Source organism: Pinus tabuliformis, chromosome 7 (assembly GCF_031772625.1).
Source record: "Pinus tabuliformis cultivar Carrire ecotype Pingquan chromosome 7, CPIR1, whole genome shotgun sequence".
Taxonomy (NCBI): Eukaryota; Viridiplantae; Streptophyta; class Pinopsida; order Pinales; family Pinaceae; genus Pinus; species Pinus tabuliformis.
The window spans coordinates 789327143-789347182 of record NC_142293.1 but is presented as its reverse complement, the minus strand read 5'-3'; the positions used below and the strand labels follow the sequence as shown (position 1 = coordinate 789347182).

General features: G+C 42.1%; 1 protein-coding gene across 2 annotated transcripts in view; it reads left to right on the top strand.

Annotated features, from left to right (window-relative positions):
• The first annotated feature begins 281 nt into the window (after positions 1-281).
• Positions 282-20040, top strand: part of LOC149249925 (histone H3-like centromeric protein CENH3) — a 278808-nt gene continuing 259049 nt past the window's right edge. The window contains exons 1-2 of one of the 2 annotated variants that reach the window (XM_089456357.1): positions 282-656; positions 776-969. In XM_089456357.1, the coding sequence (XP_089312483.1) occupies positions 569-656; positions 776-969 (282 nt within the window). In that variant the 5' untranslated portion in view covers positions 282-568. The remainder of the gene's footprint in view (positions 657-775; positions 970-20040) is intronic. The other variant, XM_089456358.1, reaches the window with a different exon arrangement.

Below are 20040 nucleotides of genomic sequence, written 5' to 3'. Positions count from 1 at the left end.
GATTTCGAGTGGGTGTGAGTTGAAACCCACCGATGATAAATATGAGTTGAATGAAAAGTATCCCAAATAATTTTCAGTATCTTTGTACTATGCCTTGCTAAAGCACACATTTTGCTTCTTCTTGCTTTCTGATCTGGTTGAAAAATGGGTGCGTGGAAAAGTATATTCATGGCTTCCGGATTTGAAATAATATCACCTTATTGGAGGGAGAAGATGTTTAAACGAAAAACAATATGGCTCACCTATGGCCATACGATGCTTCTTTGATGAAGTCTTCCTACGACGTAATTCTTGGATGATTGATTGATTCTTCCCACGATGTAATTTTTGGAAGATTGATCGATTCTGTTACAAACACTAAATCTCTCATCTCCCTCCATTTAGGAAAAAAATCAATAATTGTTCTTGCCCCAGACTATTTTTGTATCTTCTTACTATGCCTGGCTAAGACGCACATTTTGATTATTCTTCTATATGACCCAGCCGATTTGGAAAAGTATGTTCATAGCGGCATTTGTTCATTTGAAATTGCATTAGGGGCTCCCGGATTTGAAATAATCTGGTGGAAATGGTTAAAAGAAAAACAATCCCCGCGAGAAAGAAGAGTGGCAGTGACAATGCTGCTTCTGCATCTGGGTTAGGAGTGTCAACTCCTGGTAAATAAATACATGTTTTTGAGCAATGTAGATTGTTCTTTATTGCATTTTTGGTTATACAACAATAAATAAATTAGGGCACATTGAGATTGATTAGTTTAAGTTGGGGGAGATTTAAGGTTCAGCAGGAAGAGGAGGCCAGCACAGAGGCGCCGCAAGGCGCACAACTACACCCGAAGCCGCTGGTAACCCACAGGCACCTTCTACGAGGAAACCCTTTCGTTATAGACCTGGAACTGTCGCTCTCAAGGAGATCAAGCGTTATCAGAAAAGCTTTAATCTCCTTATCCCATCCCTGCCATTCGCTAGAAATGTGAGTTTTCTGTAGTCTTTTTAAATCTGTTTTACATCTCTGTATGTTCGCGAGCTTTTGTAATTAAATCCATCATTTGGCTTTTGTAAAATGTCAAGTCAGTGAGAGGGTCGGTAAAATAGGTTGAATGGTTTTCTTCCTTGGCCGTCTTTTTTATTTTTTTAAGCATCCATGGAGGTAAAGTTAATATCTGATAAATTTGCTCCTTTATTGGCTTTTGGAAGACACTTTTGTTGGGCTAAGTTAGTATATTATTATTATCAAATTTTAAGGTCACCGCCAATCCAAACATCAAATTGGTGTATGAGAACCTCTTGTTTGTGGGACATGACCTACTTCTGCACAGCAATTTGACTGGTAAGTCTATGAAGACATACATACTCTATCCCTGGTTTTGAACCTGTGACCTCGTAAGAAAAAACCCATTCTCTTAGCCATTAAACATATATGGACACACTATAATATGTATAACCAATTTTGCCCCACCAAAAAGTCACCTTATATATACATACCAGCCACTCTCCCAAGTGTATGATAGCAAACTGCACCTACAGCTCTGCACCCGAGAATGGTAATTATTTTAATTAAATTTTTGTTATACAGAATCTAACAAATGAAAGCAATTACATTATGAAAACAGTGCCCCTGGGATATGGCATATGCTTGAAGCATGATATAAATACTCCCCAGTTTGACATCACAGCCCTGACAGGGGATCGAGGTCCCAACTCGGTTTGTTTTGGCACAACAGTCTTTTGTTAGCATGAGAGTGTTATTACTCCATCGGAGTTAGCCTTGCACTAATAATTTTTACTAACAATATCTCAAACTTTTTTGATATCGTTGCCTGATTATTGCTAGTTCCTGAAAATCATCTTAGTTACTCAGTCAGTTCTAGGAAACTTGACTGGGTTTGATCGGTCAAACCTAGGGTGTATCTTGTTTCACAAATCAGATGGTATTGATTTTATTGCCATTCACATGGACTGTGTTGGTGCAACCCGAGTGGATTGTTGCGCAAAGTCAGGAGGTCCAAGAGCCATTATATTCAGAGGATGGATTAATGAGATTTAATATGGCCCCCGAGTCACAAATTGCTCAATTAAAGACTTGTATTTGTCTCAGATACATGGTTACCACTCTTCCTCCTCTTGTCAAATCTGTTGCCCTGCACACTACTGAAACTGTGGTGGCTGGTAAAGGAAATGTTGCTCTCGTTATCCCAATTTTTTCGCCAATAACCATCCCCACTAAATGGAATCACGAATACATCTTCTTAAGTATAGAAGCAATGGATACTTAGCCAAGGAAATTGTTTCTAGGCACTTCCTCTCCAGGAAAGGAAGTGATAAAGTTATCAAGAAAGCCAACGGTACACTGCCCCGCAGTGATTAAAAATTAAAAATTATAAATATAATCAAATATATGATAAAGAAGGACAGTATACAAAATTTGATCCATTATTTCTAGATATGGTTTCATAATTCTATTTAAATCCCAACCCTTTAAACTACCCTAAGGAGATGGATTGTCAGAGTTTTTCTTTTTCAATCATTAAACTTTTTTTTTAATAATTTTTCCTGAAACACAATTGTCTTTTGCTCATCGAGAGCTTTGCAATAATATAATTTTCATCTAGATCTGAGTTCTTGTTACAAAATTATGGCCCTCAGAAGTTTCATTGACTTGTACCACATCAACAACAGACACTCGGCAGCTGGTCCACATGTCACCTTCGTATTGTGGCTTTGTCATATAACACTGGGCTAACATGTGGCAATTTTGTGCCCATGTGTCGCCACCCCAACGTGTCACCTTCGCAGGGTAGGCATGTCAGCTACCCAACCACATTTGGATCAGAAAAATCTTAAAAGTTCATTTTCCTCAAAAAGTCATATTTTCAGATTATTGGATCCCACTTCATCACCTCCACATCATCCGTGTCACAATGGTTCCACATCATCTTTTTGGCACCTCTATGCCATGTCAACACACCCCTTCGGCTCATCATGTCAACATACCATGTCATCTAATCTGTCCTTCATGCCATGCCAACATAACATGTCATCATGCCACGTTAGGATTGCCTACCCATAGGGTTTGGAAGTGCCACGTGGACTCTTCGTAACTTCCACGTGCTTTGCTAGGATCTGGATCTAGGCTTTTCATTTAACAACCATTTCTCAATTTTTCGGATTTTGGATCTTTCACCCTTGATAGTTTTTGGTGTTGTCCCTACCATACCATGCGATAGATTTTGGTGCCATCAACTAACATTCCGGTTAATTGAGCATTGGGCCACTAGGATAGATAACACATCTCCCTTCTAATTTGACTCAGTCCGATTGACAGATTGTTAACTAACATGACTCCACTTTTTTGTCAACTGACATTCTGTTAGCTGGGCATCAGGGGTGTTGGATAACTGGCTCATTGGGAAATCACCCTATCAAAAGAAATAACAATCAGTCGTTGTACCTTGACTTGATCTAGTTGATGGATGTAGCAATAAACTTTGTCAATGGTTTTATTAATTGGCCACCACCAAGAGAAGTAGGAGCTGCCTTCAAAAACTTAAGATTAGTCTAGTTAACAGACTTTCGTTTTTAAGCCCCCTTTGTGGCTATGCTCTCGGTCATGACACTCGCCAACCTCCAATCCTTGAATTTTCCAAAAAATATTACAGATTTTAAGGTTAATTGTGGTTGTAAAAAGAAGACTTATACAACTTAACATGATTCAAGGCTTATATATTATAGTCAAGCTGCTGAAATTTCTTGAAATTCTGCTAAGTTCTTGAAAGAACAATCTGAAACTACTTTTATTTTCACCAAGACACATAATCCTCAACAATAGAAGTAGCGGAATAAAAAAACAGAGATAAAAACATATCAAACAAATATTGACACATTTTTCAACAGGAAACCTAATAGGGAAAATTTGCTTGCTTGATGTGTAGAAATATGGTGATAGAATTGTAACTGCTCAAGAAGTTTAATCTAAAATCAAGAGACACAATTCTACTCCACTGATCCGTGGAATTTAATTCACAATTTAGAACAACATTCGCAAGCATGCAATAAGAAAAACCACACATGCACAATATTTTTCTAGGGAACCCAACTGGGAAAAACCCCTCAAGCCTCTTTGCATTAATCAGAGGAATAGAGAGTGTATTACAATTGCTTGTCCGCTTTGAACACAACCTGCAAGTGAATAACCTATCTCTTTGCTCAATGAGAAGCTCTGATCCAAACTTAGTCAATTTCTTCCTCTTCTTGAGCCCCTATTTCCTTGCGCAATTCCTAAAGAATTATCCCCTATTTTTTAGGAATTTTCCTCCAATTGATTGCGCAATTCCCAAGGATTGATCATTTGATTGCATGCAACACCTGTACACTCAAACTAGTTTACAACTGCTTGTTACACTGCCTTGGAATCTCCACCACAACTGGGAAACTGAAATTCTCTGCATGCACTAGCTATTTTGAGTTGATTGATTAGTTCACTGGATGATCACTGAGTTAGACTGTGGTCTCACTGCACAACTGACCTTTCACTAGTTCCATTAACTGTTAGAACTAGTTTAACTGAACACAACTAGATATAATTGAATTGGATTGCTACAAATTAGCAATCACTCATGTATAACTGAACTCCAAGCCCTCTAACTTGAATTTACCGAGCTAACTAAGTGACAAGAGCCATGTCACCTCAGTTAACTGTTGGTTTCTGTAGCGTCGGATATGCTTTAGCCACGAAATTTGGTGGAGAGACTAGAATACATGAGATTTCCAAAACCCATAAGTCGTTTCTGGAAATTCCAACTAGAAATGACTTAATTAGATTATTAACCAATTTTTTTAATGTTTCCTGAGTCTAAACTTAGGAAAACTAGTTAATTAATTAGAATTGATTAAGTCAAGGTGAGAATTTTCTAGAAACTCACAGGATCAATCCAGAAATGATCTGAGCCATCGATTAAGATTTAATCTTGACTGTTGGAGTTCCAATAGGAAGATATAAGAAGGGATCGATGTGGTGATGGTGAACACACTAGAACAAATACTCAGTTGCCCAGGCAGTTCGATTTTCTCAGTAGTATAGACTCAAAAGAGAAGATAGAGCCAAGGGGTGAGTAGCAGGTGGTAGAGGAGGTTAGCAGCATTTTCGGAGGAAGTATTCCAGTTCTTGGAGAGGCAGTGAGAGGTAGGCCGAAATACCCAAAGGTTCTGCGCAAGCACTGTGCAGAGGTTGACGCAGAAGGATTTGCGTGTGGCTAAAGAGACAGTTTTGGAGATAGAAATTAGCTCTGGGGCGAGGGAAAATTCTCACAATAATTTTGCCAGTATTTTTCCCTACATTAGATTACCAATAGAGATCTAAATTATTGTACTTAGAATTGTTGTTGAAGAATAATAATAAAACCCTCAACTGTTGCATCGGTTTTCCCAAGTTGGGTTTTTTTGGCGATAATTGTCTAAAAACAACCATGTTAAATTTTTGTGTGCGTGCAAGAATTTCTCAGTTTCCAGTATTTTATTTTCCGCAGTATTTTTATGGTGAAAATTGCAATAGAGAATTATTCGTTGTTTGTATGTGCAAATAAAGTGTTAAATTAAATTAACAATTAGGAGAATATTTTCCAGTTACTGCAATAGATGAATTTTTCACATTAACTACCTCCAAGTTGTTTGCTGATGTGGAAATTCAAATTTTCTCAATTTGACCAAGGCAAAGTCAAATTGAAACTTTCTTGCTACACTTCTCAATACTCCCTCTTAGTAAGAAGGGGATTATCAATCACCCCTATCTTGCACCTGTGGAATTCGAACCTCCCTCTTGACAAAGCCTTTGTCAAGATGTCAACCTCTTGTTCCTCTGTCAAAATGTATTGTAGCAACATTATCTGCCTCTACGCACAGTGTCGTAAATGATGATACCAGATATCTATATGCTTGGATCGATTGTGAAATACCAGATTCTTAGAGAGCTTAATGCAACTATGATTATCACAATAGATCACAGTTGGATCCATCATCTGACCAAACAATTCCACAAGTATCTTTCTCATCCAGATTGCCTCACATGCTGCTTGACTTGTAGCCATGTATTCTGCTTCTGCCGAGCTGAGCGCCACAGATATCTCCTTCCTTCTGTACCAGGAAACCATTGTGGACCCAACACTGAAAATTCCACTTGATGTACTCTTTCGGTCAGATGGACTCCCTGCCCAATCTGCATCTGTGAAGCCACACAACTTCACTCCCTCTGTCTGTACCATAATCCATACTGGGTAGTGCCTCTGAGGTATCGTAAGACATGCTTCGCTACCTTCCAATACAATTTGGTCGGCCTAACCATAGCTTGGCTCAACTGGTTGACTGCATAGCACATATATGGTCGTGTGTTCACAAGATACATCAGTGAACCCACTAGCTGCTAGTAAATGGTAGCATCAACCTCTTCACCTAAAGTGGCATTCTCCTTCCTCCAGTTGGTCGCTAGAGGTGTCTCCATGGGCTTACAACTCTCCATGTGAAATCTTTGCAGTATCTCATTGGCATACTTGCCTTGAGACACAAACAATTCCCCATCACCTTGCCATACTTGCCTTGAGACATAAACAATTCCCCATTGCCTTGCCATACTTCCAACCTAAGGAAGTAGTGCATGAGACCCATGTCTTTCATCTCAAATTCCCTTGCAAGAGAATCAACTACTCATCACCTATTAATATTAAATCATCAACATATAAAACAATGATAAGCAATTTACCTTCTACCAAAATATGATAGAGGTTTGCATCTGCTTCACTTTTGGTGAAGCCCAATCCAGTGAGATAACTGTCGATCCTGGTGTACCAAGCTTGGGGTGCTTGTTTGAGACCATACAATGCTCGCCTGAGTTTGCACACATGAGACTCCTGATCAAATGTCTCAAAACCTTCTGGTTGCTTAATGTACACCTCCTCCTCAATAACACCATTGAGAAATGTTGTTTTTACATCCATCTGGTGGATCTTCCACCCCATCTGCGCAACCAGTGCAAGAATTGATCTAATGGATGAATACCTTGCTACAGGAGCAAAGGTTTCCTCATAGTCAATTCCCTCAACTTGAGAGAATCCTTTGGCCACAAATTTGGCCTTATACTTCTCTATGCTTCCGTCTGTTGCATGCTTAACCTTGAAGATCCATCTCGAACCCACAACTGATTTATCTACCGGTCTTGGGACCACTTCCTAAACACTGTTCTTCATGATGGATTCATATTCTTCCACCATTGCATCAACCCAAACAGGTTGCTCTACTGCTTTCTCAAAAGAGGATGGTTCAGTCTCTACAAGCTCGGTCATTAGAGCCATGTAGCTAGTGTACCTCTTCGGTGATTTCCTTTGCCTGTACAAATTTGAAGGAGCTCCCACATTCTCTCTCACATCTTGCACCAATCTATCAACTTCCATGGTTCTTTTCCTACCTTCTCTGGATGGTTCTGCTTGAGTGGATGTCTCCACTCTACCTATTCTCTGATCCTCCATTTGTGGTTGCTTCACAACTTCCTGAGGCTCCTCCTTTGGAGCTAAAAGCTCCTCTTCTGGTGGGATATGAAACTCCTTCTCAAGAGAGCACAACATCGCTTTCTCCTCATCAAACTTTACATCCCTTCGCACAACTGTCATTCTAAGGGAAGGTAAGTACACATAGTAATTGTGTGGAGTTTCGGTGTAACCCACAAAAACTCCCAACTCTGCTGTCGTCTCAAGCTTCTTCCTCGAATCTTTGGAGACAATAGTAAATAGAGGCTCCAAAAATTCTGAAGTGAGACACATTCAGCTTTCTCCCCGAGAAAGCCTCCTCCGGTGTATTCATACCAAGAATTTGATGAGGACTCCGGTTCTGCAAGTAGACTGTTGTGTTACATGTCTTTGCCCACAAATGCAGTGGTAGGCCTAGGTCATGTAGCATAGCTCTTGCAGCTCCAACAATGCTCCAGTTCTTTCTCTCAGCTACCCGATTTTGCCGCGGGTTGTTGGATGCTGCCAGCTCTCTTCGAATGACTTCTTTCGCATAGAAATCCTTGAAGTCATTCGAAACATACTCACCTCCTGTCACACGGAATCTGTCAAGGGTGCGGACACGACTGACCTTCCTAGAAGTCTAAGACATTCTAATGACAAACAAGACAAAATGGAGTGATCTTTCTCTAAATACACCTTTTACAACATGAAAACTACAAGTGTTTAGGCTTACCTTATTCCAAAACGTGTTGTTGAAGTCCGTTCTTGACGATCCGGATGAGCTCCTCCTTCAAGTCAATTCCTGCAACCACAAACAATCAAACAATTACCAAGCACTTGCATTTCATATAATAAAACATATATTCAACATGCAGACCAAGGAACACATGAAATAACTCATTAACACAAGCTATTGAGAAAAATAAACCAGTTTGTATTAATAACGAAACAAAGAAACTCTTACAACCTGGCCTTGGTGTTGTGCAAGTTCCTCCCAGGGTCCATCAAGGGTTTTCCTCTACTTTGACAAAGCTCACCCTCTCCCAAGTAGAATCAAGTGAAGACAATCTCTCCTCACAAAGGCTCTAATGGAAGACCTAAATCCTGCAGCATTTACCCAAAGAAAATGTATAGCTCCAACCTCCTCTCCCTCTGGCTCAATGTCTTTATTTATAGTGCTGTAAAGAGGTTATTCAGGTCCACTATCAATGGGATCATCCCCCTCTTTGGGTGGGATAGCTCCCTTATTGATGGGATAAGTTCCCCCTTAATAGAGATACATGAACCAACTGGAGGCGCATCCATTTCATCAAACCGACCTCTAGAATGTTCTAGAAGTAACCACAAGTAACTTTTTCAAGATAAAACTCGCGCATTTTGCCTTTTACAGAGGGACGCACCTGTCCCTTAACATACAGAGCGTCCATGGACGCATATTTTGTGAACATGGTCAGCGTCCCCGCAGGTAAGGCTAGAGAGAACCTGCGACCCCAGAGATAAACATAGTTTTTACAAGACTTTCTCTCTTCTTTGAGTTTGAGATGGATAACAGAGGCATAAGACTTGCCTAAGAGGGTAGCATGACTGTTGATTTGAGCCATACTAACTGTAAGTAGTCAAGGTGACATTTTTTAGTGTAACAGATTGCCCCCTAAAGTGCGAAGCCTGGAATAGAATAGGGTTTTGTAATTCTAGGAAGGGTGAAGCGCTTTATCATTTCAAGGATTGCCTTGTGGATGGCCTGGTTGGAACCTGCAATTTTCAACACAAAATACATGGATAAGATTATATCATCACTGAGGTAGGCATTCCCATACTCAGATTCAAAACTTTAACTAATGGACTAACTATTCTGATACAGGAATGATCTTGCAGTACATCATTTTTATAGACTTTTGTAGACACAGTATGGACGCAGCCATCTGTTTATGATTAGTCTACATAGATAATGAATACAAAACTCCTCGCAGCCTGGATGGTAGAAACTAGATCCAGGGTCTTCACTTCTACTTCCCGAATTGGTACGATTCTAGCCATGTGATTAAATGATTCGATGTCGAACATGGTAGAAACCACTTGATTACCAGTCAATGATGTAAACTGTTAACAAGCGTGAGAGAAACCACCAGTAATGTCAATGGTTCTCAAAGTACCAAGCACAACCCGTGAAATGTGAATAGATGTTTTGATGTCGAACACTTCACGGAATCCTCTGATCGAAAGTCAATGATGTAAACTGACGTCAAAGGCGAGAAACCTGCCATTGATGCATGCAGACTTCAAGGTACTGTCGATTCCTAAGTCATCTTTCTAGATAATGTGTCGATGTCGATAGAAAGCGACCCGTTGCAGGCAAGCCCGCAACACGAAATCATTGTTCAAGTTGAAGAAATGTTGCTGTAAGGACTGACTCAGGGATGGTCAAATGGATGACAAGTATTTTGCAGATGAAAGTTTTTGCTTGCAGACCTCTTGAACACATAACGACACGACAGATGGCTTGGTGACGAATAACTCAAAGTTAATCCCCGAAACCCGGTTAAAGACTTTCAAAGTGATTTGGTCAACTGTGAGGTAAAAGATTTCCCAACCCAGGTGAATGAAAAGTGTCGTGTTCAAGAGTGGTAATAAAGTTTCTTCTGAGACAAAAGGTGACAAACAGGTTCATTCTTCTCTCTTTTCCCCCACCATTTCTGGCAAGTACCTCTTTATTTTTAACAAGCTTGAGGAGGATAACATATGCTTGATTATAAGCTCATCCTTCGGACGAGTCCAACCTAGTTTAAATTCGAACCCTAGGAAGGAGTGGTTCGTTCCTGTTTGTAATTGAACAGGTCCTCTACTGTAAAAGTTTAACGAGCCCAGTATAGGAGAAACTCGGCGTTTTTCAATTTTAGAGAGTCTGAAAAAACTAAAGGAGACTCCACGTTGAACTTTTTCGTATATTTGTGTCCCTCAAGCCCGAAAAAGTATAAAATAATACCTGGGGGAACCGCTTGATCTTGCGACCAAGGAGTACTTTCATAATAGTGTCGTTGACCTGAAAAGTAAAAAGCGATCAAGGACACGTCGTTTTATTTCCTTATCGAGTTCGAAACGACAAAAACCCGGCAATCTTTTCCTGATTTTGCGGTCAGAAAAGAGCTAAAAGGGGACCGTCTTTTAATTCCGTTTTAACGAGTGAAAAAGAAACACTCGGCGATCTTTTCATGTTTTAGGAGTCAGAAAAGGGCTTAAAAGATGACTCTGATATTTTTGTTTGTGAAAAATTACAATTTCCCTCGAAATCCCTTTGTCCTGCACAAAAGCAACACATTACTCATACCTGTTTAAAATAGGCAAAAATACATTCAAAAACATCTTTTCATGGTAAAAAATGAACTAATTCATCCAAAAAACCTATAAAAAGACCTTTTACCATGTCATTTTTACCGTTTCACTGTTGAGGTTGAAAAAGGAGCTTTTGACAAGAAACTTCCCGTGGTTGCTGCGGAAAATCTGACCGTCGGAATCGAACGCCGTCTCATCCAGGTATTTTACACATCCTACTCTGCATTTCTATCCGTTTAGAATCAATTTTTAGGTCTTAGTTTCATTTTTTGGGGGGTTTTGGTTTTGGAATGCGCCTCTCGGCGGACGCAGGTGCCCTTCGGGTGACCTGCGTCCCCCGACTTTTTCTCATACGGGAAAACGGTCGGAAGACGCAGCCCGCCTTCAGGCCAGCTGCGTCCGGGCGCCCTGTGCTACAAAGCCGGGGTGCGTCCTCCGAGAAACGCGCATTTCAAAACCCCAACTCTCTCAAAAAACCACCAAAAATTCCCAAATCAATTTCTAATTGCTATTTTTGATATGCAGGGCATTAATCATGTTAGACTGGAGAGAAAGAGAGCATGTAGAGGAAGATGAAGCTGCAATAAATCATCAACCTTCCCTGGATGCCCTAAGAGCATGCGGATTATACAAATATTGGACCATACCGGGCATGAGGGGCCAGGTAAGATTCTTGGAATGGCTGGTTGAGCGATGGAACGTACAAGAACAATGCTTTTACATAGGAGGGCACCAGCTCGAGATAGAGCCCTCGGATGTATACTTTCTCACTGGCTTGCCAAACAGAGGTGAGCAACTCAGTCTTGCGGGGACTAGGCCGGGTGGCCAATCCCTTGATAGTCTCCGCGAGGATTGGTGCACACCTGGGGCTCACCATTCAAAAGGCATAGAGATAAAACACATCACTCTACCGGAACTCAAAGTCATAGCGTTCACGGTTACCAGAATTTGCGGCGCGGCCGCTTTACACATTGCTTCCGGATCCCAAATGCGGATGGCAATTGACTGTTACCAAGGCACCATTTTCAACTGGTGTGAAGCTGTGTCGGCTCATATGAAGAGCCAACTGACCAAGGCAAAGAACGGACGACTAAAGACTTTTGGATATGGGCCTATAGTCGTGAGCTTTGCCTTGGAGAGAATTCCAATGCTGATCCCTCAGCAACTCACTGTTGATATCTTGGGTCCTCAGCAGCCAAAGCTGATACGATGGGTTGCGGTGATGGCCCGGCATCCTGACGAGGGCGCGACAGTAGTTCGATTCTCAGATAGTTATTTTGACTGGTTAGAGGGCCAGCTTTTTGTGATACAGGACTTTCCGTATGCCGGAATGGATTTCAGAGGTGATCCGGACATGGTTCTTCCACAGGGAGAACAATGGGACGACAGAGGTACTTTTTATTTTCACAAGTTTTCTAGTTATGTATTTTTTGTATTTTTTATATATATCGTCTCAAAACTAATAGTAAACTTTTTCAAAATGCAGATGTTGGTCCACAGCGTCCAGCCAACCTCCGGCCTTATGATAGACTACATCCAGCTGCACCGGTACCGGCCCCACAGGACGCGACAGCAGAAGTACTAGCTGAGTTGGAGCATGATCTAGAGCGTCTCACGGCAGATATACCTGAGACTACTATGGACGACATTCCTATCAGGCTTCAGCGCTTCGTAGTCGCGGTCCCTGGACCGTTTAGGAGATTTTTGCGTAAGGTAGCCCGCGCAGTGGTGTCGTACAGAGAGCACCACCAGTGATTGACTAGTCACTTTTGTAGTCACATGTGACATTTTTGACTTTTTGTACTATCATTTTGCCGATCATAAGGTGTTTTAAACCTATGATCGAAGACGATGTATATATTTTTTGACACACTTCTATCTATATATATCACTATTACCGGCTTATCTTGTTTAACATATGTGATGAAATGTTTTTAAATTTACTTGCATGATTATCGTAAATGTCTGTCCAACATTCGAGAAGCAATTGCATCTGCTAATGTATTCAAAGACCTTGGAATATGTTGATATTCAATGTAATCAAATTCACGTTCCAAGAGACGCACTCTCAAAAACAACCTTAATAACACAGGATTTCTAATGGCATAAACTCTATTAAGCTGTAATACAACAAGTTCAGAATCTAACCTCACTATCAAACGTCGAATTCCAAATGAAATAGATTCGGATAATAATTCAACCACTGCACTGTATTCTGCAATGTTATTCGTTGTTTGACCGAGGCTTACCCCATGCATAGAAACTAACTCGTCAGAGGGCGAATAGATAACCCAAGCTGCGGAAGAGATATTCCGTGTACTACGACAAGCACCATCAGCAAATCCAATGTATGTTTGGAGAGGCGTCGACATCTACAATATCAAGAGTAAAACCAAGATAAGCCAGAATAATGACGAAAAACCACACTCGCTAAGCTAAGCACACTGACTAAACTAACACACTTGCTAGCTAGAAAGGAAATCTAACCTATCTAAAAATTTCTCCATACCCATCATTTTAAGCATAATACCTCTTTAGGTAAAGTCCATTTCTGGGTTTACCCAAAGAGTCCCCATCAAAATCAACTAACTCATAAGCCCCTTTTGCTAGCTTTCGCTTTACAATGTAGGGCCCATGCCACATGGGAACGAATTTTCCGGCACCTAGCTTATCGTTAGCTTGATCATATAATAGTACTAGGTCTCCTTCCGAAAAACTTCGAGGGGTTACATTTTTATCGTACTGAGCTTTCATTCGTTTCGCGTGAGTCTCGATAGCTAAAGTAGCGTCACGTCGAGTCTCATCTAATTTAGCCAAGTATAATAACCGTTTCTCCTCTTCGGAAGTAGCTGGAAGTAATTCGACAGCCATTTGAAGTGATGGGATTTCGCATTCAATAGGTAACACAGCTTCTAAGCCATAAACTAGCTGGAAAGGGGTGAAACCTGTTGAATTTTTCACTGAAGTTCGATATGCCCATAGCGCCGAAAATAACATGTTATGCCAATTCGTTCGATGGATACCAATGATCCGTCGAATCATGATGACTAGAACTTTGTTGATTGACTCAACCAAACCGTTGGCTTGCGGATAATAAGGAGTAGAGCTATCGTGGCGCAAACCAAGCTGGCTTGTAAGCTCAGTCATCATGACGTTTCGAAAATGGCTCCCATGGTCAGTAATGATTGCTTGTGGGACACCAAACCTAGTTATGATATGATTGAATACGAAAACTGCAGCTGTCTTGCCGCTTGCGTCGAATGTAGGCATCGCCTCGGCCCATTTTGTAAAATAATCAACCGCGAGGATGATATACGCATGCCCCCCGGCCGAGTGAGGGTTACAAGTAATAAAGTCAATGCCCCATTTGGCGAATGGACCAGCGGCAATTATAGGGTGGAGAGGAGCAGGTGGAGCGCGCATCTTTCGATCAAACACTTGACAGTTGTGGCATGTTCTGACAGCAAGGATACAATCTTTAAACATAGACGGCCAGAAATAGCCAGCGCGCAACACCTTCTGAGCTGTGGCATACCCAGACATATGACCGCCACATGCTCCAGAGTGACAATCATTCAAAACTCTCTCAGCCTCTTCGTGAGTTAAACAACGTCGAAAAACTAAGTCTGCCCCCCGGCGATAAAGTGTATCTCCAATAATTCTGTATTGCTGGGATCGAAACCGAATTTTTCGACGGTCTTCCTTGGAAGCTTCAGGCCGAAAGGTTTGGGTTTGGAGATAGATGATTATATCCCCATACCACGGATCTAAAGTGCTAATAAGAAACAAAGATTCGTCCGCAATGGACTCCTCTGCCACAGTCTCTGTGTCAGCACTCGGGAAATCACACATCAATTCCGCAAAAACTAAAGATTTCTTAGACTTGGACTTCTCGAACTCCAAGTCGAACTCTTGCAGGATAACAATCCATTTAGAGTACTTGCCCCCTAGCAGTTGTTTTGTCAAAATATAAATCATAGGGTTGCAATCCGAAATAACTGTAGTCTTGCGGAGAAGAATGTAGTGACGAAAACGCTGGACAGCTTGAACGGCTGCCAGGGCCAATTTCTCCACATGCGAATATTTTAACTCAGTGGGATTTAAGGTTCTACTAAGATAATATATCACATGCTCTGCTTTGAATTCATCTTCTTGAACTAACACCATTCCAATGGTGGAATGCGAAGCTGCGAGGTATAAGAAGTAGTCCTGGTTGTAGTTGGGAGGATGCAATAACGGTGCATGGGTCAACGCGTGTTTCAGTGCATCAAAAGATTGTTGGGCAATCTCGTCCCAAAAGAATTGTGCGTTCTGTTTCAACAACCGTGTAAAACCTTTAGTGACCTCGGCGTAGTTTGGGATGAATCGGCGTAAAAAGTTCGCTTTCCCTTGCAAACTTTGGAGTTGGCGCAAACTCGAAGGAGGAGGCAATTTGATGATAGCCTCGACTTTCGAGGGATCGACGCGAATGCCGGCTTTTGAAACAACAAATCCCAGCAATCGACCTGTTTCTATACAGAAAACACACTTGTGGGGATTCAACCGAATTCGATAATGCCTACACCTCATAAAGATTGCTCGTAGGTGGACAAGGTGATCAGCTCGTTGTAAAGAATGAGCAGGCAAATCATCGAGATAGGGTTGCACAATGTGCTTGATGTCATGAAATGCATAAGACATCGCCCGTTGAAAAGTAGCGCCGGCGTTCTTAAGCCCAAAAGGTAATTTGCAATAAGCAAATGTCCCCCATGGACAAATGAATGCCGTTTTTGGTTGATTATAGCCTGAGAAACCATCCATGAAGGAAAACATCTCACTTCCGGCACAATCATCAATGATTTGATCGATATAAGGCGTAGGATAGTTGTCTTTTGGACAAGCTCGATTGATATCCCTATAGTCGATACAGATTCTTATTGTTCCTTGTTTTTTATTGACGGGAACAATATTCGATACCCAATCCGTTAACGGGATCGGATAAATGAAACCTGCTTTCAACAGCTTTTCGACTTCTGCTTTAATCGCAGCCGCTTTTCGAGGGTGAATCTGACGCAACCGTTGCCGAATGGGTTTAGCATCCGGGTAGGTTTTGATTTCATGAACAACAATGGCAGGATCAATTCCCGGCATTTCCTCGTAAGACCAGGCAAACACGTCGCGGAATTCTTGGAATAGGGCCTTGTAAGTTTGGATTTCTTCTTCAGTACATGCGGCACCTATATGAATGTTCTCCTCGATTCCGGGCTTCACTGAAATATCAATGGGAATAGTACGAGAAATATTCCCTAAATTCAGCTCTGAATCAGAATGTTTCGTTGGATCCTGAGCGTCTTTGACATATTCAGCGGTAAAGATAGATGAAAAATCATTTTCAAATGCATCATCCTTAGGTAAAAACGAAGATCTGTGATGGAGATCTTCCCATGGTAGATCATCTACACTTAGGATTTCGCGAAGTTGTTCGTCAGATGACACTTCTTCGGGAAACGTTATCCGTTCTAAGGGTGAGGTGAAAAGTGACTCTTCACTGACCACATTCATTTGGTCGGTTTCGGTTGAATGAAAGTCGGTAAAAGACATAAGAGCTTCATAAGCAATCTCATACGGACTCAACGGCATAACATCACCGAGTGAGTCTAGCTCAGAGTCAGAGGGAACATACCAAGGATCATCATAAATAATGTTTTCTGACGTGATCATATGAATTGTTGCAAACGAAGGGTCTGCATTGAGTGGAGGGAGAGGAAAAGTTCCCAGTAAACCGGAATCCTTAACTAAACCTACACCAATGTCCCTATAAGGGATTGTCGTTTTACCAACATGCTGGATAGTTTCTAAAGAGGTTGGGTCGGATGAAAAGTATGTCAGCTGATCAATAGTCACGATCTTACCGTTATGTGGAAACTTAATGACTCTGAAGACCGATGAAACGACCGCTGTCATAGCATATGACCAACTTCGACCCAAAAGAAGGTTGTAGTCTAGAGGGGCATCAACCACTTCCACATCCAGACTAACGGTTTTACCTTCGACCCCTATAGGCAATTCTTGTAGAATACCAAACGGACGGAACCCACGGCCATCAAAGGCCTTAAGGATGGTGGGGGATTGGTTCAACGAAGGAGAACCAAGCGATCTCCAACATTGAATCGACATAATACACGTAGAAGCTCCCTCATCAATCACAGTCCGATGAATAGGCCTGTTTTTGACTATCACTGGAATTTGGAAAGCCATTTGATGGGGGAGACGCGGTGTACTACTTTCTAGATCAAAGATCATTAGGTTCGGGTCCTGAACATCGACAGCTCCAATAGCCGACAAAAGCAATTTTCGTTGCGCTGGACATGATTGCAGCACTTCGAGTGCCGACATTGCTGAAGGTGAAACAGCTAAGTCTTCAACAATGTTGTAATTCTGGGCTGCTCTCGCATGTGGATTGAAAGCAGACCTTCGAAGTACACCCTTGGCGGGCGGCTTAATCACTAAGTCTGGGTTAGGTTTTTCGATCTGTAGTGGATCGGAACCAGGAGCTGAGGTTGATGGGTTAGAGTGAGAAGATTCTGCTTCCTTACCATCAACAGGAGCCTTACTACCATAATCTTGCGATCGAGTCGCAATCCTGACATGAGACATCATCAAAATGGGTTCTTCACTGGCATTCGAAGAAGAACCTATCATCTTATTCTCCTGCTCTGGAAATGGATTTTTTAACACAGCAGGAGTGGGAGAACCTTTGACTATTTTCACTACCTCGGCCCGATGAGGGCAGTCTCTCGTAAAATGATCTTCTTCACAAATAAGACAAGGATATCGAGGTTTGCGTTTTTCGTCATTGGTTTCCGACTTTTCCGTTTTCTCCTTTGGAGCCTTGTCTGCTTTAGCCTTCTTCTTTCCTTTCTTCTTTCCACCGTTTTTGGATTTGGCCGTAGATGACTCTACAGCGTGAATGTCGGCGGTAAGTTCAGGAGGAGAAGACTCTCCTGTCGGAGAATCAGGCAAAGTGATAATTGGAGTATTGGAGGTCTTGGAAGACTTCTTCTTACTCTTCGTAGTCACGATACCAATCATACCATCAGCGGCATGAGATCCCGAAGGAGCAGCAGCGATTTGGTTTGACTTTGGAAGATCCGGAATTTTCTCGTGTAACGTACCCGACTGAGTGTAAACTAAGTCAAGGTATTGTGCCTGAGCAATGACTTGCTCCTCAGTAACTACTCCGGCCTTAGCTACATCTTCAGTAATTCTTGGTAATAATGATTTGACAAACCATTCAGCTAAGATTTGGTCCGGGATAAAAACTTTCACTAATCTTCTTCGACGTCTCCACTCATGGATGTGATCAGAAATGTACGTGGATGTCGATTGTTTTAGCGAAGTTAATAATTCTGTACCATTATCGTATCTGACTGGTAACTGAAAATGAGTTAAGAACGAGGTAGCTAACTGGCTAAAGTTGTAAAAAGAGGCCCGTGGTAACTCAATGTACCACTTGGCTGCGAGACCAATGAGTGTACGCTGGAAAAGACGTAAGCGGATGGAATCATCTGAGATGGAATTTGATGCACACCAGAGGTGGTAAGTCATCACGTGATTAGACGGATCCTCTCCAGACTTACCTTCGAACTTGGGTATATCGCTGGGCAACTTATTTGGCATTGGCGGCCAGAACTGAAGATATTGAATTGGATCGTTCGTTAGGCGCGTCAAGTCGGGTAAATCTAAAGTCGCAATAAACGGTAACTGCCGGTTAGGATCTCTAAAACTCTGAGTCACAATACCAGCCCCAGGAGGAGGATATCCAGGATAACTAGGAACAGGAGTCGCATTTGGGATATTATATCCTCCTGGAAAACCAGGATTAACCGGACCGTACTGGGGTTGCTGAGGTGGTTGATAAGTGTACCCAGGATACGGTTGATACTGGTAAACCGGTTGTTGGGCAGCTTGCCCAGGTTGATACTGTCCCTGGTACGGAGGTTGAACAAATTGAGGTTGAGTAGTAACAACCGTACTTGTACCAGGTTGGCCTGCAGGCATCTGGACTGTGGTTTGAACCGTGGGTCCAGACAACGGTACAGATGTCTGAGGAGTGGTTACAGGGACAGTAGAAACCGGAGCTGCCGATACTCCAGAAGTAAGCATGGTAGATGAAGCGGTAGTTGCTGCAGCCGTGTGAGGTGGAGTACCAGGTGCAATTGGCGGCTGAGTAACTACAGAAGTTACAGGGGTCTGAACACTTGACTGGACAGGTTGCGGTTGCTGGGGTGGACCAGGAACTGCAGGTTGTCCTGCTTGAGGTACCGACTGTATACTTGGTTGCGACATCTGTTGACCCTGTGACGGATCCCATGTTAACATTCCAGGGTATTGACTCGTAACAGGTTGAGGATACTGAGATCCATAGCCGTATTGAGGATAGGGTTGATAACTGTAAGGTGCAGTCCCATATGATTGCCCTTGAGGTGGTTGATAACCTTGACCAGGGTATTGACCCGTAGGTTGATAACCTTGAGGTAAATACGAATACTGGGGTTGACCTTGACCTTGAGGTTGGTATCCTTGGGGTTGATACCCTTGGGGTTGCCATCCTTGAGGTTGCCATCCTTGAGGTTGATATTGATACTGAGGTTGACTTTGGGGTACATATTGAGGCTGGGGTTGATACCCTTGGGGTTGATACCCTTGAGGTTGCCCCCCAGTCACGAATGAAGTACCTTGAGGTTGCCCCCCAGGCATTAACGAAGGTTGCCCCCCAGGCGGTAATTGGCCACCTTGAGGTTGGTTAATGGGAGTTGAACCTGACATCATATAAACGTCACCTATACTCAATGGTACATTACCACTGTTTCCAACTAATAACCCATGATCAACAGGTTGAGGAGATGCTCCCGCAAAGGTACCAGAAAGTGATTGATACCCAGTAGGAACAGAAGGACCGCCATGTAAAAATGATTCAGGACTTTGTGAAAACACAGATGACTGACCAGACATATTTACAGGAGAATGAATTCCTCTAGGTGGAACCGGAGTACGAGGTGTAGAAAAACCTACTGAGTTGTCTAAAAAATTGGTTAATGCAAGGTACCAAGATTCACTTCTAGGAGGACTGTAAAAGATGGATTCACGCTCCCTTAGATCAAGGGTAATTAGATCTTCAGAATCAGAAACGCCTATTTCTTCCTCTGGAACAAGTTCTTCTATAGCAATTAATCCAACAG